The sequence below is a fragment of the Canis lupus genome, chromosome 12, assembly GCF_048164855.1.
Source record: "Canis lupus baileyi chromosome 12, mCanLup2.hap1, whole genome shotgun sequence".
NCBI classification, from domain to species: Eukaryota; Metazoa; Chordata; class Mammalia; order Carnivora; family Canidae; genus Canis; species Canis lupus.
The window spans coordinates 16,382,827-16,406,920 of NC_132849.1; the positions used below are offsets into that span (position 1 = coordinate 16,382,827).

General features: G+C 51.3%; 4 protein-coding genes and 1 long non-coding RNA gene across 13 annotated transcripts in view; 3 read left to right on the plus strand and 2 right to left on the minus strand.

Moving 5' to 3' along the window:
• Positions 1–45: 45 nt before the first annotated feature.
• AUP1 (AUP1 lipid droplet regulating VLDL assembly factor) lies at positions 46–3,595 on the minus strand. The gene is given in 13 exon segments (XM_072769946.1): positions 46–587; positions 697–815; positions 1,001–1,116; positions 1,232–1,351; positions 1,484–1,586; positions 1,687–1,753; positions 1,999–2,072; positions 2,168–2,240; positions 2,488–2,672; positions 2,874–3,024; positions 3,104–3,241; positions 3,322–3,416; positions 3,419–3,595. Coding segments are annotated over 13 exon segments (1,440 nt in total). The 5' UTR covers positions 3,581–3,595; the 3' UTR covers positions 46–550.
• HTRA2 (HtrA serine peptidase 2) lies at positions 3,550–6,919 on the plus strand. The gene is made up of 8 exons (XM_072769955.1): positions 3,550–4,249; positions 4,353–4,557; positions 4,646–4,840; positions 5,082–5,114; positions 5,353–5,458; positions 5,606–5,675; positions 6,361–6,456; positions 6,564–6,919. Exons 1-8 carry the CDS (start codon positions 3,744–3,746, stop codon positions 6,727–6,729), a joined length of 1,377 nt encoding a protein of 458 aa, XP_072626056.1. The 5' UTR covers positions 3,550–3,743; the 3' UTR covers positions 6,730–6,919.
• The window catches only part of LOXL3 (lysyl oxidase like 3), a 20,142-nt gene continuing 2,174 nt past the window's right edge, over positions 6,127–24,094 (minus strand). For 2 of the 9 annotated variants that reach the window (XM_072769899.1, XM_072769905.1), the window contains exons 2-16: positions 23,103–23,427; positions 21,172–21,335; positions 20,335–20,549; positions 13,339–13,431; positions 12,654–12,713; positions 10,281–10,500; positions 9,868–10,048; positions 9,576–9,730; positions 8,969–9,136; positions 8,677–8,839; positions 8,244–8,487; positions 8,035–8,150; positions 7,818–7,954; positions 7,600–7,711; positions 6,127–7,411 (exon numbers count right to left, since the gene is read on the minus strand). In XM_072769899.1, the coding sequence (XP_072626000.1) occupies positions 7,338–7,411; positions 7,600–7,711; positions 7,818–7,954; positions 8,035–8,150; positions 8,244–8,487; positions 8,677–8,839; positions 8,969–9,136; positions 9,576–9,730; positions 9,868–10,048; positions 10,281–10,500; positions 12,654–12,713; positions 13,339–13,431; positions 20,335–20,549; positions 21,172–21,335; positions 23,103–23,415 (2,415 nt within the window). In that variant the 5' untranslated portion in view covers positions 23,416–23,427 and the 3' untranslated portion in view covers positions 6,127–7,337. Of the gene's footprint in view, positions 7,412–7,599; positions 7,712–7,817; positions 7,955–8,034; positions 8,151–8,243; positions 8,488–8,676; positions 8,840–8,968; positions 9,137–9,575; positions 9,731–9,867; positions 10,049–10,280; positions 10,501–11,624; positions 11,695–12,653; positions 12,714–13,338; positions 13,432–20,334; positions 20,550–21,171; positions 21,336–23,102; positions 23,428–24,094 lie in introns of those variants that run through there. The other 7 variants (XM_072769903.1, XM_072769906.1, XM_072769900.1 and 4 more) reach the window with 6 other exon arrangements.
• Positions 20,063–21,609, plus strand: LOC140601251 (uncharacterized). The gene is made up of 2 exons (XR_012004276.1): positions 20,063–20,537; positions 21,479–21,609. It is a non-coding gene; the product is annotated as an uncharacterized lncRNA (long non-coding RNA).
• The window catches only part of DOK1 (docking protein 1), a 5,280-nt gene continuing 4,479 nt past the window's right edge, over positions 23,294–24,094 (plus strand). Inside the window, exon 1 of the mRNA XM_072769930.1 lies at positions 23,294–23,989. Within this exon, the coding sequence (XP_072626031.1) occupies positions 23,969–23,989 (21 nt within the window). The 5' untranslated portion in view covers positions 23,294–23,968. The remainder of the gene's footprint in view (positions 23,990–24,094) is intronic.

The window sequence follows — 24,094 nt, forward strand, 5'->3', positions numbered from 1 at the left end:
CACCCCTCCACCACAGGCCTTGGCTGAAACAGGAATTCTCAAGACTGGTTTGGGGGTGGGGCCATTTGCTCCACCTTATTTAATCGGCCAGAAGCCTATGGAAAACAGGTTCCAGACATCCCAAGGAGCATGTGTACTCTATACACAATGTACATAGCGCTTGTTAGTGAAAGGCATTTTGGGACTTGTAGTTTTGCAGCTGTTTCTTCAACAAAGCTGGGCTGAACACTGGTGCCGCTGGTCTTCGGTTCAGTTACACTTCCATGATATCACTTATCTCTTGACACGAAGGCATGATTTCAACCACTTCTCACAAACCCACAAGGAGGCTCCCAACCCTGTTCCCCCCATCCAAGGGAAAAGGAACCTGCTCAGTGGGTTTTTGAGACCCAGAGAGGCAACAGAGACCTTGAGTGAAAACCCTGAATTTAATGTGATTTTGGGGGGAGCCCCATCCCTCCCTTTTTACCACCCACCCTTCCAGCCAGTTGTAAGTGGGGTGAGGGCTGCCCCCAGCCTCCGTCCTGCGGCTCTGGGTGCCATCCTGTGCTCAGTCAGCCTCCTGGGCCTGTCTCTCTCTGAATCTCCTGCGAGACATAGGAAGAAGACAGTGTATGGGCTTTGCCCTATTAGCCCTTTAATTAGCTCTCTTCTCCAACCTGCCCCTTCCTACCCACTGTCCTCTAAGCCCCTCACCTTCTTGCATATTCATAGAGTGCCTGCTTTCGCTCCTGTAGGCTCTCCTGCCGGGCCCAAGAGGACTTGGCAAATGTGAGGGCTGTGGGCTGAGGGGTCACCGGGCCAGAGCTGGGGAACTGAGGTGATCACAATGTCAGAGGGCTTGCGAAGTCATCATCATTAAACACGCATCGAATGCCTACTTTGCAAGAGAGGCACTGTGCTAGGGTCTCAGGATCAAAAAAGAGACATCAAGAATAGGGAGTATGCAGACTGCCCATCCCAGCACTAGTCCTAGACCTAACCATTTCCTCTGTCTCACCTTGGGGGCGGAGGCTGTGGGAAGGGACTGGGTCCCTTCAGTGATATCTTCAGGCATGAAGGCTACAGCTCCCTCAAGCAGATTAGTGATGGTCAAGTCTACACAGCCAGTTCTGGCTGGGGAAAAGGGAAGAGAGAAGAACGGAGTCTGTTTCCCTGCTCACCTTCTCCCCTCACCACCCACTTTTCCTCTCTGTGCCTGTCTCCTGTGTGAGGCTACCCTTTCCCATACCCAGGTCTCTCTGGATGACGCCCAGTGGCACATGGGGTAAAACCTCCTTGACTCTCTGAGCCAGAGCTGCCAGCTGCACATCAGGAGAAGGGCCAGGGGAGGGAGGGAAAGAAGACTGGGCTGCAAAAAAGAAATCCGAAACATGGTGAGTGGAGAACTGGGAGGAAGGAGAAGCTGACTAGCACAGGAATAGGAAGGGAATCACAACAGGCTGAGAAAACCCAAACAACTTTGTGTACAGAGACCACATACCTGACTGAGGGCGCAATCTGGGGTGTCTTTGTCGTTTCATGTGCTCTGCTTTGTCTGCTGGAGTGAGTCGTGTCCCTGTCTGGCCTAATTCTTTGGCCACCAGCTAGGGAGAATTAGAAGGTTGGAACTGTCAAGGTCTCAAGACTTCCTCCTCCTACCCTTAAGGAAAAAACCCACCTCACCCTGCCTGTGTACCCTACCACCTGTTGTACACGGAGAGCAAACTCCTCATTCCCCTCTCCAAGCTGGCGATGAACAGGCGGGAGCCACCTGAAAAAAAAGAAATTCCAGGACCATGTTGAGTGTGCCTGGGTTAGAGGCTTTCACCCTCTCCCCCACTTTGATACTTATTCATGGAACAGTTGTGATCACAGTGGAGAGATAGTAAACACTTTGTATTGCTTCTGCGATAGAACCGTGATACTAAAAGATCTACAAATGAACAGGGAAGAGGCAACTTCCCTGACCCTGAGGTGAGTTCCTCCCAGGCACCAAAAAGTAAAGGCAGTTAATACCTTACTTGATACACCGTGAAAGGGACGAAGAGTGACCACAGCAGTTCTGAGACCCAGGAGGCATCAGACACCGTCTAGAGGGAGGGCATGAAGTGAGGTCTAAGCCTAGGCCAGCAGTGAGAAACTTACCCTCCAAGCCCCAGAGATTCCCTGTTCAACACACACTCACCACAGAGACTAGGGGTCTCTGGACTCGCAGGGTAAGAGGTTGTACCACATCCTGAATAGAAAATGGCCAGGAACTGGAAGACGGAAGAGACAGTAGGATGGGATTCTAGCCAGCCTGTCAGCACCTGACTCAGAACAGAAAACTGTTAAACTGCACGAGTAGGTAAATAAAGAATAAAGAGATATAAGGGGAAAGAACTAAGAGCAAACAGAAAAGATATCAACTAGGACGGAGAAGGTAGGGCTGAAAATTGTGAAAAATCAAGGGCCCCCAAGCCTGACCACCTACCCAGCTGGAGACCGATACCTGTGCTCACCCACCTGAAGCGCAGGAGCCCCTCCCGGCCATTGGTGGCCTCTTCCTCAGGGAATAGCAGCAGAGGGGTGGGGGGAAGCCTCGTGGAAGCACAGAATCTCTTGAGTGACTCCACCAACTCCCCCCGCCCATCCATCTCCATGAAGCCCCGAGACCAGCACACAAAACTTGGGGGACTATTGAGTAGAGGCTGGGAATAGAGAAGAGAGAAAGCAAGAAAAGAATATTGGGAAGTGAGAAAAACTGACATCTAGGGTACAGAAGCGGGATTGGGGGTAAGCCTCAGTATTTCCCAGTGGTCCCCAAGGGAAACCCGGGCGGGCTAAGGCGAGCCTCCAGCTGGGCCCCAGGGAACCGCCCCGTAGAGCTCTCGGCTTTGCCCCCCACTCACGGTGCTACAGCTGGTGAGCAAGTTGACTATGTTATGGTCGAAAGGTGTCACGTGGTTGGAAATGAGGACCCTGACGCGGTGATCCCGGAGTCCGGAGTTCTCCTGCCGGGCCACGAGCCCCAGCACCGCACACATGGTCCGCACCACGAACCTGGGGACGCGGGCAGTGGTGACTCCGCGGCCTCCGGCCGGGCCCAGCCCAGCCCTCCCCGGGACCCCCAGGCCGTTACCTGCGAAGGACACTGTCCGGTAGAGCGCAGCTGACCAGGAAGACGTGGATCCCAAGAAAGAGGCGCAGGACAAGGAGGCAGAACCCGACGGGAGCATAGAGCAGCAGCGCGAGGAGCAGGAAGCCGTCACCCGGGAGCCTGGGGGCGAAAGGCGGGGTGATCGGGCGCCGGAGGCCGAGTGCACGCGGGAGCCGGCCTCTTCCCGCCAGGGCTCTTACCGGTGAGAGTCGAAGAGCCGCTCCGGCCCCAGCGCCGGGGAAGGATCCATCGCGGGAGCTTTAGAGCTCTCCGGCCGCCGCCGCCATCTTCGCGCCCGGCCGCAGGGGCTCCTGGGAAGGCGGAGTCTTCGGGCATCCGCCCAGGGTGCGGGCACCCGAAATCTTGAGGCGCCCCGGAAGGGCTAGCGGTCCCAGCATGCCTCGCGGCCCTTGGGCCACCTAGGAACTCGCGTCCCGCGGGGACCACAATTCCCGGCATTCCTGGGGCGGGGGCGGAGTCGGCCTCCCGGAATCCTGGGTCCCGGCGTGCACTTCTGGAGGACTTCAGGTCCCGGCGTGCCCCGCGTCCCTCCGTCCGCCACCTCGCGTCCAGGGCGCCGCCTCTGTGTAGGGCGGGCGAGGAGGCAGTCGAGGCGGAGCTGATGGCTGCACTGAGGGCGGGGCGGGGTGCAGCCTGGAACCTCCGGGGATGGCGGGCTTTGGGGGGGGTTCACTCGGGGAAGGGACCCCTGCTGACCCCTGACCTCCGGGCCTTGCTGACGTCAGGAATTCCTGACCCCCGGGCCCGAGTGACTTATGGGACCCCCAGCCTCCGGGCCCGGTGGTCTGTGGGGGTCCCTGAACCACGGACGTGTCTGACGTCGAGGACTTCGGATTCCCGAGCATGGCTGGCTGTAGGGACCCCAGATCCCAGGACCCAGGAGGGCTCAGGGACCCCTGGAACCCGTCCGCGTATATGGCTGGCGGTGGCGCTGGGCGCTGGGGGGGCAGTGCTGTTGTTACTGTGGGGCGGGGGTCGGGGTCCCCCAGCGGTCCTCGCCTCGGTCCTTGGCTCGCCGCCCAGCTCTCCCCGGAGCCAGTACAACTTCATCGCAGACGTGGTGGAGAAGACAGCACCTGCCGTGGTTTATATCGAGATCTTGGGCCGGTAACGGTGGGGAAGGCAGGAGGCACCAAGCCGCGGGCTAGAGGGCGGAGGAGCCGGGGTGTGAGCCTCCCTGCATCCTTGCTTCTCACCCCCACCCCTCCAGGCACCCTTTCTCCGGCCGCGAAGTCCCTATCTCGAATGGCTCAGGATTCGTGGTGGCTGCCGACGGGCTCATCGTAACCAACGCTCATGTGGTGGCAGATCGGCGCCGGGTCCGTGTGAGGCTGCTCAGCGGCGACACATATGAGGCCGTGGTCACAGCTGTGGATCCTGTGGCAGACATTGCGACGCTAAGGATTCAGACTAAGGTGGGGGCTGAGCAGGCTTGGTCTGGTTGGGGCTGTGAATTTGCTCACATCTTCAGATGACAGGTCTCTTATACCCATTCTCTCTCAGGAGCCTCTCCCCACACTACCCCTGGGACGCTCAGCTGATGTCCGGCAAGGGGAGTTTGTTGTTGCCATGGGAAGTCCCTTTGCACTGCAGAACACGATCACTTCTGGCATTGTCAGCTCTGCTCAGCGTCCAGCCAGAGACCTGGGCCTCCCCCAAACCAATGTGGAATACATCCAGACTGATGCAGCTATTGATGTGCGTTCTGATATAAGAGAAATGACAAACTAGGTTGGGGGTTGGGGGAAAGGCTGTGTGGTACAGGCACCAACTGTTGATAGATGGCGGATGAGCCTGTATACAGAGGTTGGGCTGCAAATATGTGGCCACTCAGGTTGGGCTGGGAAAGGAGAGAATTTGGAAAAAGTGCCTACATCCTGGTCATGCCTCCAGGCATAGAGTTCCTGGATCTCTTCCATATTTTCTCCTTGTCCTGCAGTTTGGAAACTCTGGAGGTCCTCTGGTTAACCTGGTGAGTGGGACATCCTTCTTTCCAAGAATCCCTGCCCCAGGTCAGTGTGAGAATGGGTGTGCTTCCTCTAATTCAACGATGTTTGGTCAAGTTTCTAAGCAGCCTCCTGTTGGCTATCTCCCAAAATCCAACCAGGTCTCCCCAGCCTGCTCCCTCATTCTCCCTGCTACTCTTGTTCAGGTATCCCCTCCTCCTACTATGTTTCTGGGCTAGGGATTAGTGGGCTCTGTTCCTGCAGGATGGGGAGGTGATTGGAGTGAATACCATGAAGGTCACAGCTGGAATCTCCTTTGCCATCCCTTCTGATCGCCTTCGAGAGTTTCTGCATCGTGGGGAAAAGAAGAGTGAGCCTGGCTTAGGGGGGAAGAAATTACTTTGAGTGGTGGGAAGGGCATTCATTGTGCTTTACTGGAGAGGGGTTGTCTACTGGGAGGAAAGGGAGGGGAAGGAAGGATGTAACTGGGTGGGGCTCATTTGTCCCTCTATCACAGATTCCTGGTTTGGAATCAGTGGGTCCCAGCGCCGCTACATTGGAGTGATGATGCTGACCCTGACTCCCAGGTACGAGCTTTGGGGGTAGTGACCTGTAGGACCACCAGTATATTCAGTGGTGGGCAAGTGGCACTTCTGTTGGGCTTTGTTCTCAGTTTTATCTTTATCTAAGATAAGTTGCCCCACACTAGGAGCTATCAGAAGAGCTATTCTCATGATCTTGACTTTCTCACTCCAATCCCTCTTGTACACCTGCTACCAGATTGATTTCATCCTGTTACTGCTTTGGTTTAAAAACTTCAATCCATTAGCCCGGTGCTTAGAGGCCATTTTCCATTTGTCTCCAATTTAACCTTTTAGATCTGGCTTCTTACAAGAATATATTCTGTTCCAGCTGACCTGGATTTCCTACTCCTATGGTTTTATTTATATTGCTCTTGTTTTATATAGTTAAATACCAGAACCATTTTATGCTCAGCTTATGTTCTACTCTCTCAAAGTTTCTCTTAGAATTCTAGAATGACATTAGTGCTATTGATTTAATATGATGTATCACTTGGAATGAGTTACCTTTTATACACATGTCCCACTTCCTAACTTTGAAAAGGCAGAAAGTGAATTGCCTTTGTATCCGGAGTATCTAGTGCATGCCCTTGTCCATGCAGTTGTCGGTGTGTTGATGAGAGATTTGAGGTGAACCCAAGATGGGGAGAGTGCCTTGGTGCTGTTAACAGAGTGATCTGTGTCCTTTTAGCATCCTTGCTGAACTACAGCTTCGAGAACCAAGCTTTCCTGATGTTCAGCATGGTGTACTCATCCATAAGGTCATCCTGGACTCCCCTGCACATCGGTGAGGAAGAGACTGCATTGTGAGGTGGGGATGGGTGACGTATGCATGTGCCCTTGAACCGGGCTGTCTATCCCCTCCTTTCTCTTTCTGTCTGTCTTTCACCATAGGGCTGGTCTACGGCCAGGTGATGTGATCTTGGCTATTGGGGAGCAGCTGGTACAAAACGCTGAAGATATTTACGAAGCTGTTCGGACCCAATCGCAGCTGGCAGTGCGCATCCGGCGAGGACCAGAAACATTGACCTTATATGTGACCCCTGAAGTCACAGAATGAGTGGGTCAGCAGGAGTATGAGGCTCTTGCTCTGATTTCCACCTTGCTTTCCTGGCCTAGGCTCTGAGGGTACCTGGACAGAGGATTAAATGAACCAGTGGGGGGCAGGTCCCTTCAACCACCAGCACCAATCCCTGGGCTCTGAGGAATCATAAAAATGCTTTTTATATAAAATAAAATTATACCTAGCATCATGTTATAATCAAAAATAAGGGGGGAGGGGGTACCAATCTTTTCCCCCACAAAAAGGCTAGAGGTAAAGCTGTATCCCCCCTGAACTGAGGGGAGATACTGGAGCTGACCATTCTGACCTCCCTATTCAAGAAAACCAGCTGCTGCTGTCTGTCCTTGGCAGTTCATTGGGTGCTGCTCTTTGCAGTGTGCTTGGCTCGGTGCTGGGCCCGGGAGCAAAAATTCCCCATGCTTGGCAGCTGGCCTGAGAAGGAGGGCGATAACCTCGGCCTGACAGTTCCACATCCATAGTGTGCACTGGATGAGTAGCCAGCCCACCGATGTCAGGGGTCCCTTGGTAAGCTCCTGAGGTAATGGCAGCCTCAGACCCCTGCCCTCAGGGGCCAGTGGTGGTTTGCAGAAGAGGGTGGCAGTGCCTCAGATGATCTGGTTGCTGGTCTGGCCAGGGTAGCGCTCAAACTTCCTGTTGGCCTCTTCACTGAAGGCGTCACCTGCGAGGTGAATAGGCGGGTTAGGTGGGGGAGCAGACCCATTGTGGGGAAGGGTGGTGAGAAGCTGAGGGGCTGGGAGATGCAGAGGCAGGTGGGAGGACACAGAACCAATGTAGGAGGAAGAGAGTGAGTGAATGAAGGCCTTTTCCTCCCACCCTGGTCTCTCTGGGTTGCCCTCGCCCACACACCGATGTGGCAGTTGTGCACCCAGATGCGGTGCCCGTCATATTTGCAGTTACACTTCATTGCGTTGTTGGTGAAGTCACTTTCTGCTACTTCAAAATTGGGGTTGATGACCACCTGTGAGTGGGAGAAAGGCAATGTGACCAGTTGTACTCCTCAGATCCAGAGGTGCCCTTAACAAACCTTCCTCCCACTTGCCAGCTGGATGTCAGTCTCCCAGCACCTGCAGAATGTAGTTTCCTGGCTTCACATCTGTGATGTCAATCCACTGGCAGTCGATGTCATGGCGGTAGAGGTCCCAGCAACCCACGGTAATGCCTTGCTCTCCAAAGTTGGCACACTCATACCTCTTGGAGACATCTGAGAGGGAATGGCACATGTCAGTGTGAGGCAAGGCTGGTGGGACGGAGATACCGGAGTCCTTTTGAAGCCCAACTCACCCTCCTGACATTCAGTGTCTTCCAGACAGAAACTAGCTTTGTGGCCTTCAGCCACCTTGGTGCCATTGGGAGTCAAGATATCATAGTGAGTGAAGATGTCCATACTGTGGTAATGCCTGTGGGGACAAGGGAACCCCTGTTTCCTTCCCTACCCCCAGCAGGCTTTGCCCCATCTCCAGCGATCTTGCCCTTCTACTTGACCCTCTCACCCGTGACACTCATGCCACACCCAGGAGTGGCGCCCAGCCTTGGGCCTGAAGTCAGCTCGTCCCAGGTTGTGGATCTGAGAGGAGAATCGGAGGAGACGCCTGTGGCCATAAGGCCAGTTGGCTGAGCGGGCCGAGCGGGCCAGACAGTTTTCTTCTGCGGCACAGTACAGCATGTGCAGGGGCCGGTCCTCGATGTAGGCAGTCTCCTGTACCAAGGCCGAGTGCAGCAGTAGGTCTGACGCAGCTGCCCCAAGGAAGGAAGCAGAGTGTGGAAAGTCACTGCTGAGGGGTGGGGCTGGATGGGGGTGCTCCTCCTCCCCCTGCAGAGGGGGAGAGGCTGGTTGTCACAGGAAAGGAGTACCCCTCCAGCTTACAGCTCTCTTTTTCCCTCCAAGGCGGTGGTCCAGAGCCTCCCTTCCCTGGCTTCACTCACTCTCAGAACAGATGACTCCAGCAGTGAAGCGGGTTCCTGTTCTCTTGCAGGCAACATGGGTGCCATGATGAGCACATTGGTCCAGGGACAGCTCAGACCCTGTGCAGCGCACTCCACTCATCACCACTTCTGTGGTATTCCCTGAGTCCCAGTACCAGGTCTCCTGGGAACATATGTTGATGTTTCTGTGAGGCCCCACCACTAGCCTTTTGGGCCAGTGGACTCATTTCCACAGTCCTCTGCCCCAAACACAGGTATTGGAGGCAATGGCCTTGGTTCCCCTCTCACTCACCTGTAGGCCATGGTTGGCATAGCCCAGTCCAAGTTGCCTGCAGACCACCATAGCCTCCAGTGTCCCCCAGTCATCCCCACAAATGAGGCCCCAACGAAGAGGCCCGAGTCCCCCTATTTGCACCTCCACTCGCCCCTCGTGTGGGCTGCGGCCCCCACTGAGTCGGATCTGTAGTGACACAGAAGGGAAGTCCTGGGTAGGCTTTTGGGAAGGAGCAGTGGGAGTCTGTAGCAGGCTTGTGGCTGAAGGATGATTCAGAGGCTGACAAGTAGGTACATCAGGTGGGAACTGCAGGATGGCAGGGGCCTGGGACAGTAGATCTGGGAAGCTGTCAGACTGCAGATCATGGCCAGGACTGGAGAGGATGTAAGATCCCTGAACTAGGGCAGCCCCAGTGGCTCAGCGGTTTAGCGCCGCCTGCAGCCCGGGGTGTGATCCTGGAGACCCTGGATCGATTCCCACATCAGGCTCCCTGCGTGAAGCCTGCTTCTCCCTCTGCCTGTGTCTCTGCCTCTCTCTCTCTCCTCTCTGTGTATACTCATGAATAAATAAATAAAATCTTAAAAAAAAAAAAAGATCCCTGAACTAAACCGGAAAGGTAACTGACCTTGGTCTCTACCCCAGTGTAGGGCAGGTTGCATCGGACTCCAGCATCCTGGCTATGGGAGCAGTCCTCGGCTGTGATGTTCTTGTGGGGGCACTTCCAGAGGGAGGGTTCCTGTCCAGAGCATTGAACTTCACTTAAGTGGATGGCACCCATGCCTAGGGTCAGAGGCCAAAGATCAGGAGGTTATAACTGGACCTTTATTGTCTGCCTTGGGATCTCCTTCCCCAGGAATGTACCCCCCCAGGAGAGTGTATAGCTTCTTCCCTCTTCCTCCCATCTTCATCCCCCTCACCCTGCCCCATGCGGGCACCACTCAGAGCCTCTCGAGCACTCCCGAAGCCCAGCTCCCGACACACCACGCTGGCTGCCTGCAGGTCCCACTTGCGGTCACAGACTGTGCCCCACGTGCTGGCCTTCAGGACTTCCACCCGGCCCTCTCCAGGGTGGGCCCCACCCTTTAGACGCACTCGGGTCTATAGAGGAGAGAGATGTGCCCAAAAGCAGTGAATGGAGATGTCAACACAGAAAGGGCTAAGCAGACCTAGGGGACAAAGGAGGGAGGGGGTGGTCTCAGGTCTGTGGCCCACCCCCTGGAGAGAGGTTCCTCTGCCCTCATAGGTCAGGGCTGTGCTTAGTCAGGGAGTGACTAGGCTATGGGGTTCTCCACCTGGGGGTGGGGAAGGTTATGGTCGCTGTCTCACACACCTCCCCCTGAGGCTTTGACTGTTGTTGCTTCTTCTGGTCACTGGACACTGCGTAGAGAGGGCCTGGCACACAGCTCACCACCGCAGGGGCCCCCCCAGGGCACCTGGTGGTGTCATTGGCACGATAGAACTCCAGGGAGCAGAGGGAGAGGTGGGCCTCGGTGCCCACACACGCCACCCCATGCAGACCAAAGGAGTGTTGCTGCCTCTGGGCCAGCAGCCTGGGGGGACAGGAGTGGGGTGCAGTAGGGTAAAACAATGCTCCTACCTCTCTGCCCACAACCCTCCTCCCTTCCATGCCTCTGCCATCCCCCAACCTTTTGTGACCATTTCATCCCTTCTTCCCCTCTGCTGCATTTCCCTCCATAAAGACGAAGGGAATGGCAAGTTTCCAGACTGAAAAAGCCCAGATTATCCAAACAGGATGGTTCTTGGGGACCTGCAGCTGAAGACCCCTCTGGCTTTAGGACAGCTAGCCTTGACTTGCCTGACAGAAAGCTTGCTCCAAATGGATTCAGGCTGCTGGCCCTAATGGAGGCTGAGGTTGGGGCTGCTGTGCAAAGACAGCAGGAAGCCAGGACTGCCCGGCTGGAAGAGACAGGCAGGAGGGAGCGGCTGCCACCAGTGGAAAGACTGGAGAGCCAGCGTGAGCACGGCCTTCTACTGTGCTGTCGCTGAGATAACTGAATGGGTCAAGATGCAGAGGAGTGAGTAAGTCTGGGGTCTAAATGGCTTCTCAGAGGCTGGAGGGTTTTCCAGGCCAGAATATGATGGGTGGTTATGTGAAGAATATACCAGAAGGTTGGACACAGGAAAGGACTGGGGCTGGCACATGTGGGAACGAAGATGTATAAATGCGAGACAGACAAAAGTTAGAGACCACATGACCAGAGAAGGAGAATGAATAGGCACAGTAGAATGGTAGAGAGCTCTCCAGACTCAAGCTGAGCTTTAATAAGTAGTCTGTACTTCTGTGACTGAAACATAACAGAAAGAATGTTTTGTAGCCATCTGAACATGAAAATGGGACTAGAGATGGTAACACTAGGAGACACTTGGGAGAGATGCCTTGTGAAAACGAGGGGACTTGTTTATCGATGCTAGTGGGATAAGGGAGGACAGTGAGGCACATGATGACAGCAGTGTCCAGAGAGGAGGGCTGGTGTTGGTGGAGTGGGCCTATGAGGTTGGCGTGGCAAAGAATTATTGTAGTAATGTGCCCATCACTTAATGTCAGAGGAAAGAAGGGATCTGACGATTTGAAGTCATTGGCTAGAAGACACAGAGAGGAGGAAAAGTTTATAAACACAACAGACAGAGGAAGCCTGGAGACTTTACAGAATACCTTTGGAGGCTCAGGATGAGTGGATTCTGAAGCTCAAACAGATCAGGTACTCTCCCAAAGTCCTGTTTGGCTAAAAATAAAAGTCAAAGAGGCCATCACAAGAAAAAGATAGCGCTCTTCTAAACTTCCGCCTCCCCTTTCCCCACAAGGAACACAGTAAAAACAGCAGTGTGCACTTGAATTTGGGGTTCAGGGAAGGCCAGAACATGGCCATGTTGGGCACAGATGACCGTTAGCTAGAAGGCAGTACAAGAACACCCCCAGATTCCAAGCTTCTTTGAAGCCACCAGAAGGAGGAGCTGGGTAAGGGACCACTGGGTGATCTTAGAATGTGCAGAAGATGGGGGGGTGGGTGGGGAGGGATGGAAGAAAGGGATGAATTCTTTGTGGCTTCGGTTACTGCTGAAGAAGTTATCAGGGAGACTTCTCATGTGCAAATGGTCTTTGGAAGCCTAGTGAGAGATAATCACTGGGGTTGGAAGCTTTATATATACTCTCTTGAATTCCGAAAGAACCCACGAGAAAATTATGGAACTGGGAGCCTAATTGTGTCAACTGGGCCAGTTACATAGGGACTATAATCTGAGCCAATCCCTGGCAAAAGTTCCAGAGGGGACCCCAGGTCTTACCTCTAAGCTGGTAGCACCTATTTTTTAAAAACTAATCAAATAAAGGTAAGCTGGGAACATTGATCCCTTAGGCAAACTTAACTTCTTGAGGGAGGGGCAAGTGTGGCATCAGAAGGACAAAAGTACCAGAGTATCTGCTAGAATTCACCAGGGGAAGATTAATAAACACATGGATGAACTTCTATCAAGATTTGCAAAAATCCTGTGATGAGCATAATTCCTCAGAAACCAATGTAAGGGCCAGCATCACTTTATGCTTCAGTGAATCATCTGGAAGGTGGTTTGTAAGAGCTACATCTTGGTGGGGGCCTCCTTGACCCCTCCCTGAGCACAGCCTACTGCCCTGACTCGTCATCACTGTGCTCTTCCTCTCCTCACACCCAGCCTGAGCTTCATTTACCTCTTGATTGATCCCCTGCCCACTCGGGGTTTGGGTTTGACTTTAAGCTTGGTGATTGGTCTGAAAAAAGGAGAAAGAAGTTAGTGGAGGTAGTGGTTAGGTACATGGCCCAGGAAAGGTAGAGGGTTTTGTTTTGTTTTTCCTATTTCCGGGAAGGACCCCTTATGCAGAGTGTGGGAAGGAGTAAAGAGAAGAGGGCCAGATATTCCATGTACACTGACTACTGCACACCACTGAACTCCATTTTAGGAACCCATGTTGCTCTCTGGGTTCAACCAGTGATGAGAAATCTAGTCAGTCCAGGGGTGGGGCAGGGTGGGGGAGTGGTGAGGGGAGAGGGGATAAGAGGTAAAGGGAGGAGAAAGAATGGGAATGTGGGTGAATTAGGGAAGGTGGGTAGGAAGCATGCAGGTGGCTAAGGCTGGAGTCCAAGCTATTTGGGGGAAGTAGAAGCATGAAGAGGCTTCTCCTCAGCCATTCCTACATTATTTCCTCCCTGTGCAACCTAAGATCAAAGCTTGCATGTCCCCATGCCTGCCTCCCCTCCCGGAATGGCCATTTTGCAGTTGCATCCCTAATTCATCAGTTTGGGTTCTGGGATGGACATGGATAGGTTGCCTTCCATCCATCCACCTCCTGGGGCCACAGAGGCAGGCAGGAGGTCCCGGGGCTCTTGCCCCATTACCTTCCAAGGGGCTTGGGGCGTCGGGCCGAGGCTTTGGCTGCTCTCTTCCTCAACTTTCTGCGAGGATAAGACAACAGCAGAGTCAAGATCAGCCTAGAACCAAGGGAAAGGCTAGGCAGCTGGGGATAAGGGTAAATTTCTTTTCCAACAGCAAAGTTGGAAAATCATCAGGATGTTATAACATGAGACACTTTCAAGGTTCTACCCTTCACAGCTGTTTGGCCTCCCATGCACATGACCAGGCTGATGAACAGCAGTGAAGCACATGGACTCAGGCTGATAGAGTCCCTATACCCGCTCCCACAGAAATTAGGCTGGGACAGATGGGTAATGAGGATGAGGGTCAATATCAGGGTTGATCTAAACCTCAGGGGAGGGCCACGGGGAGGGTATAAGTAGGAGGGTGTTAGGATTGTTAGGATTGGCAGACTGACAGGGCAAGGAGAGAGAACTGGCCAGATTATAGGGAGGCTGTCTTTTATTCTTAGATACTCTCTGACTTCCGGCATTTCCAGGTCTGAGGCCTGTGGAGCAGGACAAGGACCAAGGCTGGATGTCCAAGGACAGTAACTTGGTTTGACAGGGGAGCGTGAGGCCAGGCGGGTTAGGATGACAGCATCCTTCCTACTTTGATTAAATCCCATATGCTTTAGTCATTCACAAAGCGAGCTCAGCTCCCAGACAACTAAGTACTAAAACTTTCTTTTTAATTGGCCTAAATATTTAATCTATTTTATTCTTCAAGAGGTTGCCTTAGGTCAAGTGTCTGGAAACCAGGTCTGTTTCTCCTCTCATTCTCCCTTTGATTTCAAGGACTTTAATTTTGCCCCCTCTCTGTCCTGTCCCACTATGTACAGATGAACGCAGGTCTTTCCTGTCCTTCCAAGTTTATGGGACTCCCTGTTATCATCTTAAACGTGCTCTTACTCTGCTGTTTTCTCTTGCGGAGTCCTATCTGGACACAGTATACTGTGGACACATGTACTAGGATGTTAATATATAGATTTGAAACAGGGCTTTGAGTTGCTTGGTATTTCCTGCCCTGGCTTCTTCCTGAGGATGTATTTAGTTGGTCTTTTTGCCTAAATATCCAGTATGTCCAACATTCCTAGGAAAGAGTGTATACCAACTCTCAGGTTCTTTTCCTGAGATAGGACTAAGAATTTAGAACCTTTCATCATACAAGAATAATGTGAAACTTTTTCTCCAAATGTCTTTTTCATGGACCTGTCTAAAATGAAATAGATTTTGTGTTTTCTTTTGAGATTATCTTGGCCCTCCAACTAGTACTCAGAAAAAATGTATTATCTAGGAATTTAGAAATTTCTTTTTTCCAAAGATTTTGTTTATTCATGAGAGACACACAGAGAGAGGCAGAGATATAGGCAGAGGGAAAAGCAGGCTCCCTGCGGGGAGCCCAGTGCGGGACTCGGACTGGATCCTAGGACCCCAGGATCGCAACCTGAGCCAAAGGCAGATGCTCAACCACTGAGCCACCCAGGTGTCCCTAAATTTAGAAATTTCTAGATGATTTAGAAGTACTTCTCTTAGATATTTATAAGGTTTTAATATTAAATATCATACAGCATACATAGTTATGTATATTATAAAGTGTGATATAGATTATATTAAGGATCTGGTACTCAATTAGGACCAGTATTGATACCTTGCTTTACACTGCTGATACTTTACTTACATTCCTTCACTCACAAATGTGCCTGTTTCCCCCTGTCATTTGTTTCTTCAACCATCAAACAGAGAAACCTCCCCATATCTGCATGTCCTCTTTTCATTCCAGCCATCTCTATTCTCTAAGGCCACTGCCCCCAATGTTTCTGAATTCCATCCCTTAGGATCTTTTTTCCTCCTCAGTTGAGAAGTCGCATACAATTTCTCCTCAACCAAATCATGTTAAATATGTTCAGATCTCTCCCTTCCCCACACACTTTCCACCCCATAAACCCCCACTTCATAGAAAACACTGTCAAGACTTGTAAACACTCCTCTTCTACATCCTCTCCTCTCTTCCCATTCATTCCTTAGCCTGCTCTTTTCTGGTTTTCCCCATCACTCTGTGATAATAAATCTAATGGACAATTTCAGCCTTCATCTCATTTACCTTTTGGTAGCATCTGACCTTGCTGTTCTCTTCTGCTCTCCTTGCATGGGGGCCCTAACACTACTAGTCTGGTTTGATTCCTAATTCTGGTTGCTCTCTCTTGGTCTTCACAGGCTCCTCCTCTGGCTCGTCACTTACATTTTTGGAGCCCAGTCTGAGGCATTCTACTCATTCCATATCCTCTCTTTATATCTTCTCTTTTATATCTAACCTTGTACATTCCATTGCCTTCTTGATGTTTCTACTTAGATGTCTCAAAGTTTTCTAAAATGTAATGTAGGTCCAAGAAAGTCAACCCGTAACTCAGTAAAACCCACTCCAGAACCCTAGGAGTCCACCTTGATACTTCTCGGCTCTCAGGGTCGGTCCGTAGCCAAGTCATGTCAATGGTACTTCCTAACCACCTGTCTAGTCCATTCACTCTTGTTCTTCTCCCAAACCATTCACTGAAATGCTGTCAGAGTGATCTTTTGGAGCCAGAAATCTCATCATGGCCTCTCACAGCCCTCCTCTCAAAAAACACTTCAGTTGTTTCCCAGTGCTTTTATTATAAAGACCCAAATCCTTAATGTAGTCTGTGAGGTCTTCCGTGATCTCTAATCACCTCTTTGTTCTCAGCACTTTGCACAGTGCTTTGCAAATAGCAGTTTAATAAATAGCTTTCAGCACTTAAGCTCTTAGAACCTCAATTTCTTTGCCTGCAGAAGGACAGTAAATGATTCAATTATCTTTACATTCTTTTCCTCTTCTAAACTGCTATCACTTTCACATGTTCTAGGGCAGAACTATAAAACCAAGTTGAAAAATGATAAATGCGTGATTTTCCGATTTTCTCATTCCCTAAATCTTACTAGCTGCCTTTAAAAGCTAGCAGATGTATATTCTTTCTCTAAGGAAGGTGTTCTTCATAATGGCCTTGCTTACCCTTTATGATGGCATTATCTGTGAGAACGCTCCCTCTGTCTGATGTGACCTGTGAAAGGAAATCTAGATCATATCCCCAACACAGATTGTCCCAGGACTCCTGTAACCCCTTTCCTCCCTACGAATGGTCTCTCTTCTTCATACATCTCCAGTCTCCATATCCCAGACTCAGTAGCAGATTCCAATATCTACACAAATACTCCTGATCTTTCAAAATTATTTCAGACCATACATACCTAGGGAAAATTGCTGGGTCTCAAACTTGCCAAGGACAGCTCACTTGGAAGGCTAGTTCATGTGAACTTAACGCCCAGAGATACCTGATGGCACACACCATCTTCCTCTCCAGCAGCTTCAGGGTCATTTCCTGAAAGTCTTCTCTTATTTTCCTTTACCAGTCATCCTACAGCTCTCATTCCCCTGCCTCTTGGTTGTCACCCTCTGAATCAACCTTACTTTTATAACAAAATTCTAACTAGCCTTACTGCATCTAGAACCTCCTCCCTCCAGTTCACTACTATTAGGTAAACTTTAACAACACTGACCTTATTTTATCAGTGGCCCATACAATTACTTTTCTTTTTAATTTTGCCATAAGATAAAGATCAAACTCTCTAATCTGGCACAAAAAGCATTCTGTTTTCTGGCTTTTATGTATTCAGATCTTCCTTCCATTATTTTTCAGCAAAACCTTCTACTCTAGTCAACTGTCTTTTGAGAAATATCCTAGTTACTGTTGTCTCTGTCCAGGTCAGCAATGACTCCCATTTTGTTAAAACTAGCATTCGTTTCTCAGTCCTTGTGCTTTTACACCCACCAGCAGCACTGAGTCAGGTGATCACTTGCTCCCTCCCTCTCCTCCCTGAAGCCCTTAACTTGGCTTGCAGGCCACCACACTCAGCTGGTTTTCTTTCTGCCCCACTTCACTATTTGTACCTTCACTTTATCTTCCTGACCTCGTAACATTTAAGCTCTCTGTTCAGTCCTTGGACCTCTTTTTTTCCTGTCTATGCTGATTCCCTTGGTGACGTTGTCCAGTTTCAGGACTTTTAATTCATCTGAACTCTAGAGTCACATACCCAGCTACCTACTCAGCTTCACCATTTCAATGTCTTAGAGAATCTCACATTAACAGGTCCAAAACCAAAATTTAATATACAATGCCTCTCCCCCGAGTCCCCACACAGAATGAGCTCCCCACTATCTTCCTTATCAGATAAGGCCAACACCATGCTTAGCTCAGGCTCAAAACATTGGAATGAACCTTAATTCCTCTCCTCTAACACATTAAATCCACCTGCAAATCCTGTTGCTCTACCTTCAACCATACGCAGAATTTGATCCCTTTTCACCACTCTCATTGGTCACCCTCACCTCTCACTTTCTTTACTTGGCTTTCAGGAGACATAACCTCCTAACTAATTTCTCTGCATCCCTTACAGTCTATTCTTAAAGCAGCCAAAATAATACTTTAAAAATGGAAGTCAGATGTCATATCTCTGTTCAAAACCTTATCTCACACAGAGAACAAGCCAGTCTCCCAAATGGTCCTATGCGGTTGGGCTCCCCATTCTTTCCAAACTCCTCCTATATCACCTTTCTGTTGTTCTCTCTCTCTCTCTCTTGTTCGCTCAGCTGTAGCCCCAGTGGCCTCCGACCCTCCCCCACTCCGTAGGATCTTTTCATTTATGATTCCTCTTCCTGTAAATGCTTGTCTAAATTTCTACACAGTTTGTGCCCTCACCTCCTTTAAATCTTATCTGAAATGATGCTTTTTCATAGAGGCCTTCTCTGACTGCTCTATTTAAAACTGCAATCCCACTTCGACTTCCTAACTTCTTCTCTGCTTTATTTGTATTGATTACACTCTTTGTCATCCCTGCATTTTAAAATTTACTATTTTCCAATTCTTCCCTAGTCCATGAAATCAGGGATTTTTGTCCGTTTTGTCTACTGTTGAATCCTTAGTGTTAACAAAAGTCCCTGGCACACCCTAGACACTCAATAAATAAATGCTGAATGAATGGATCTCTTCACCTTTGTTCATGCTATCCTCTTCACTTAAAACCCCTGTGTTTTAAATTGTGCTGGTCTTTCAGAACCTGATGTTTGCGCTGGGGAAGGTAAAGAATAGCACAGAGAAAGAAATACAGCTCCAAGACAGATAATAGTAAAGGAGCACAGCACACAGCTGTTTTAAAACAGTTTGAGCCTCTAGACCAGATAAAGTATACTCCTTTGGGCTGAAAGAACTTTCAGATGTGTCTGAGAGCCAAGGCAAGGAAAATTTGAGCAAGTATGGAGAAGACTAGAGGTTGGTAATGTATTGACTTTCAAAAAGAAAAAGGATTCTTTAAAGAATAACATTCTAGAATAAGTTATTAAATGGAAAGTTTGTGAACAGTAAGGAAAGTATATGGAGTTCCTTAGAGATCTGGAAGGATTTCAGTAAAAAATTAGCTCAAACCACCATGATTTCTTTTTTTGATAAGATTCCTAATTGGAAGGTTGGAGAATGGCCATGAATATAATATATCTGGGCTTTAAGGGAGACTAACAAAATCTTCCATGATTTTACTATAGATAAAATAGTGAAATGTTGGCTACATCATTGTAGTGTTCAGTTTGTTCCCAGTTAGTGGAAAAAACATTTCACAACTAATGAGTGAAGACATGATGAGTAAGGAAGAGTTAGACTTTGGTTTTGAACATGTCAACAATTTTAACAGTCACTATGATGAAGCTGGAAGGCATAGCTGTCATGTATATATCCTCCAGAAGAAGCTGGGAGCGATGACAAATGGGAAATAATGTTAGGATTCAAGATAATCCCATGGGTGCATTGTGGCTTTTAATGGTTTTTAGATGATGTATCAAACTAATTTAATAGGGTAAAGTCAACATAGATTTAGGTTCAAATGGGCTTTTTCTGTTAGTATCAAGGAGAAGGGGAGATCTAAATTGGTTTTAGAGGATTACCAGTTCAGTAAGAAAAGTGAGATGTTTCCTCAACAGAAAGTCAATACAAGGTCTCGGCATGTTCCCCCTAAAGCTGAGCATTTCTACTGTACCCTGCCCTGATCAGACCATATCTGAAGTTGTGTGCCCAATGGAAGGTCACCTAGATGTCAAGAGAGGTCTCTGTGCAAAACTCAACTAAGGAAGAGCTGGAAAAAACAAAAAAAACAAAACAAACAAAAAAAACAAACGCATTTTAGCCTGCAAAATAGATTTCAGAGAGACTGTAAAGATTTCTATACTCCTCCAAAGGACCACATTAGATGCTCCAGGGTGGCGAGGCCCTGTAAGCACAGGGCCGTTCACCGGTGTGCTCCGTGACTGGTCACTCGGGAAGCCGCGCGCACACCGTGTGCCCCCCAGGAGGGCTGGGCGCGCCTGGGCCAAAGGATATTCTGGAAAACTTGCCCAGGGCAAGGGCTCCCGAGCCCACCGACGCGCTCGAGGGCGGCCTGGACCGGTCCAGGGCAGGGCCTCGGGGAGTCGCCCCTGGCTAGGACACGCGCGCCAGGCACCGCCTCCGCAGGGCGCGGCCGCGCGCTCCCCGAGTTCGGACGGCGGGCCCCGGGGGCCGCGCCCGCGCCGCAACCCTAACCGCCCGCGGGGCGCCGGCCGCTGGGCGTGGCCTCGCCGGCCTGGGCGCGCGCCCCGGGGCGCGGAGACTCTGCCTGCCGACCGCTGGCGTCACTGGCACCGACCCGCGTCCGGCGCCGCTCGCCCCGCCCAGGCTGCGGCCGGGACAGAGCAGGAAGCCTTGCGGGCCCCAGTTGAGGCTCGCCCTGGGGAGCCCTCCGTGGTCCCGCTAGATTTCTCAACTTTCCGGATTCGAAGGGGCCTCCGTATTCCCCACAATTGCAGAGCCCCGGACCCCCCCGGAGGTCGAGGCGCCACCCCGCAAGGCCAGTCCACTCCACGCAGCGCCCACGTCCCTTCACCTGTAGAAGGCCGTGTTGACCCTCTTCTCGCCGGGGAAGCCCAGCATCCCGCAGACCACGTGGCTGTTCTGGGCGCTCCAGCCGTTGTCACACACTTGCGACCAGCCGTCGGGAAGCCTTACTTCCACCAGTCCCTCGGTCACGGGCAGCGGCCGCCTGCCCCGCCCCACGGCCGGTCGGAGTCGCACCTCTTCCACCTGCAGGTGCTGTTCTACCTGGGATGCGGCCACAAGCGGAGGAAGGAGTGTCAGGGCGCCCTTTTCCTGTCCTCCCGCCCCCACGGAGCCCAGCTAGTGTGCTTGCTGTAGAGCCCGCGGCGAGGAGGGGCTGCCGCGGGGCGGAGAGGCGTGCCTGCTCCTGCGGGGAGCTGAGCCTTCACCACCGGCAGGGGAAGGGCAGCTAGCGCTCGGACAGGCGGTGCAGGGTGCTGAGGAAGCTGGGGAAGGCGCACCCGGGGCCCACCCGAGCCTGCGGGAGCAGTTCACAGAGGAGGCGGCTTGGGAGCAGTGGGAGAGATTGGGAAGGGAGATGTTCCAGGGGAGCAGGGACATCTGAAGCAAGGGATGCCCTGGACACCCGGGATGAAGCTGGGGAGACTCATGCCAGCTTCAGTAACTTGAATGCTCATGCTAAGACAAACGTGGGCTCTAATATGTCCAGGAGCTCTATGGTTTGCCCCCACCCCCAAAGCCTCCCATCACCCCAATTTAGCCTTCAGGGCATATGCCATGCCCTACCTTCCAGTATCCCCTCAAACCACATATAATCATCCTACAGCCCTCTCTCGCCATCCTGGGTGTGTGTGTGTGTGTGTGTGTGTGTGTGTGAACGGCAGACCTCAATGACGTTAGAATCTGAGAAGCCAGGGAGGCGCTGGTCCTTGCAGATGACTCCTGCGTCCTCATCGTGGGTACAGTCGCTGTTCCCCCAGCCCCGGGAGGCACATTCACTCACACTCTGCTCCGTCCCACTGCAGCTCAGGTTGTCCAGCCAGATGCGGCCTGTAGAGGGAGAGATGGGGGTGGGTGGGTGGAGAGGCTTGAGGAGGCAGGACAACGGAGGTGGGGGGCGAGTGATGGGGCTGCTGGGGAGAGTGAGCCTAGACACCTCACACCTGGCCACGACGATTCCATTTTTCTGGTAGGATAATGGCTGTGAAAGAGAGGGAACACCCTAGGAGGAAATGGAGCACAGGATTGATGGCGGGTCAGTGGTGATCTGGAGGATCCTCAACAAGTGGGGAGAGTGAATAAAAAATCAAGAGTCAACACTGAATTTCTCATCAGTCCTGACCTGGTCATTGATAGCTACAATTAATCAAGTACCTGCTGTGTGTTAGGCAATGTGTATGTGTGTGTGTGTATATATATATATGAATATACATATATTCATATATATATGATTATTCTTAGAGCTGCCACTATTTTACATAAAGAAATTGGCATTCAGAGAAGTTAAGAAACTTGCCTAAGACCACACAGCCAATAAATGGGGCTTAGGGGTTTCAGCCACTTGTGAGACTTCAAAATCTAAGATCTTTTCACCTCAGCCCCCATTTCTCCCATGGGCCCGGCCTGTCTGCACTACCACATTGCCCCTTGGTTTTTCTCTCTGCCTGGACCATACTGAGATGAGTATCACTGACTTCTCAGAGTTGGATGGACCCAGTTCCATCCAATGGCCCTGGGATTCCATCCAATGTAACTCATCTGTCCCAGTCACTTATAGGGACCCATCATGTATGTCCTGACAGGACTTACCCAGCTTCTGCTGGGATGCCTACTCCCTGCCCCACCAAGCCACTGGAACCATCACAAAGTCCATCATCACAAAGTCCTTGTGACTATGACTATCCCCCACCAGGTCTGATTCTGTCCTTTCATGCTATCCAGAAAAATCCCTCGGTCAAATGACTGTCCTCATGTTTGAAGACAACCTTCAGGTAAATGCTATCCCACGCCTTTTTCTTTCATACCAAATGTCCCTGGTTTCTTCAGCTATTCCCTCTTGAAACTTGGCTTCCAGCCTGTCACATCTGGGCAGCTCTCCTCTGAAAGTATTTCCGTTTTCTACTGTCTCTCTTTAAATGTGGCACCTACAAGTGACATTCTATTCCAGAAGTGGTCCAGCCAGTGAGAAGGGGGGAATGACGGCAGACTGCACCAGCTTCTGTCCATCGGCCCTACTGTGGGCCCATATAATGTAGGCACCTTCAGGTCTCAGAATTCCTCCTAAGCCTCTACTACCCACATTCATTCTCATCTTTAGAGTTTATACTTGTTCTTAGTTCCAGCTTGTTTGTTTCAGGTCTTGCCTATAATCGGATTTTGTCAGCTGTGGTGTCCATGATCCCTTCTGTTTTGGGACATCTAGACCTCATTTATCTGCTCCCAGCTTTACATCAAGCCAACTGTGCTTGTACAGGGCTCCCCTGCATCAGGGCTGTCCTTGCATGTGTCTTTGTGGCTACGTGCCTCGATTTCTCCCATGGGCCCGCCCTGTCTGTGCTGCCACAGACATAACATTTGCAAAAGAAAGGAACTTAGAGGTCATCTAGTCATTTTGCATATAGGGCATCTGAAGTTCAGAGAAGGCACCGAAGTCTAAGGTCATGCAGGTCTGAGAAGGGATGGTGTTTGTTGGTCTGTCAACCATGGGTTTACTTGACACTGGCTGTTTTGGGTGCCCTGGGTCCCTGCGCCTGTACCATCCTGGTGTACCTCCCTGCATTAAGGCCATACCTAAGCGATGCATGGAACGTTGCTCACCTGTTCCAGGGCCATACTTGGCACTGTGGGTCCAGCCTGTGGCCTCTGTGAAGCCCAGCTCCCGGCAGAGGACGTGGGCAGCCTGAAGCGTGAAGTCATCATCACAGATGGTGCCCCACTCGCCAGCTCGCTGGATCTCCACGCGGCCCTCAAAGGGCTTCCTGGGGAAGCCGGCCAGCCGGAACCGCAGCCCCTGGCTCCCAGCCATCTTCTCGGGGGCAGTGGTTGGGGATGGAGATCCCAGGCAGGAGCTGCACAGCAGGCACAGTAGCAGCCCCCATGGGCTCCACTGCCGGATACTGACAGGTCGCATGGCAGGGAAGGCCTGGGTGCCCCAGAGAGAGAGTGTGTAAGAGAAACTGAGATCAAGCCAGGCGTGGGTCCCACAGAGAGATCAAGAGGGGAAGAGGGACGCCAAAGGACAGAGACAGAGACAGTGTGAGAGAAAGACAGGGACCCAGGAACTAAGTGAGAAAGAAATACAAACTACATAAGAGCAGAAACACAGAGTCCGAGAGCTCAGACTGGAAAGCAGGGCAGGGAGGAGAGAGGCACAGACACAGAGACAGAGCAGCTCTCCCTCACCAGCAGTTGTTCGGTCTTACAAGGCCCTTCCCCATCACCTCCATTTCCCCCACCCACTAGTCTAAGGGACCCAGAAATCAAGACAGTGATTAGAGACCAAGAGGCAGAGAATGGTTGAGAGAAAGAGATAAAGACTGGGCAAGAGGGAGACCCAGACAGGATGTGAGAGGAAAGGAAACTACTGTGGGAACGAAAGAGGACTGAACAGAGAGAGATGGCAGAGAGCGACAGTGTGGAAGATGGACAGAAGGTGACCGTGAGATGGCCAGTGGCACACAGCAATGGTCAGACTCGGGCAACAGGTGAGGAGAGGGACTGGCTGGAGCCAAGGAGGGGTTGTGGGAGGGACCCAGACGACCCCATTCAGCCAGTCAGACAGAGGGCAGATAGCTACTGGTTGTGGAGAG

What these genes read in the sequence shown, in the direction of transcription:
- HTRA2 (XM_072769955.1), top strand. Translation starts at nt 3,744, where the DNA reads ATGGCTGCACTGAGGGCGGGGCGGGGTGCAGCCTGGAACCTCCGGGGA. An exon ending in AGACTGATGCAGCTATTGAT is followed by an intron (nt 4,841 to 5,081) that starts GTGCGTTCTGAT and finishes CTTGTCCTGCAG; the next exon opens with TTTGGAAACTCTGGAGGTCC. An exon ending in CTGGACTCCCCTGCACATCG is followed by an intron (nt 6,457 to 6,563) that starts GTGAGGAAGAGA and finishes CTTTCACCATAG; the next exon opens with GGCTGGTCTACGGCCAGGTG.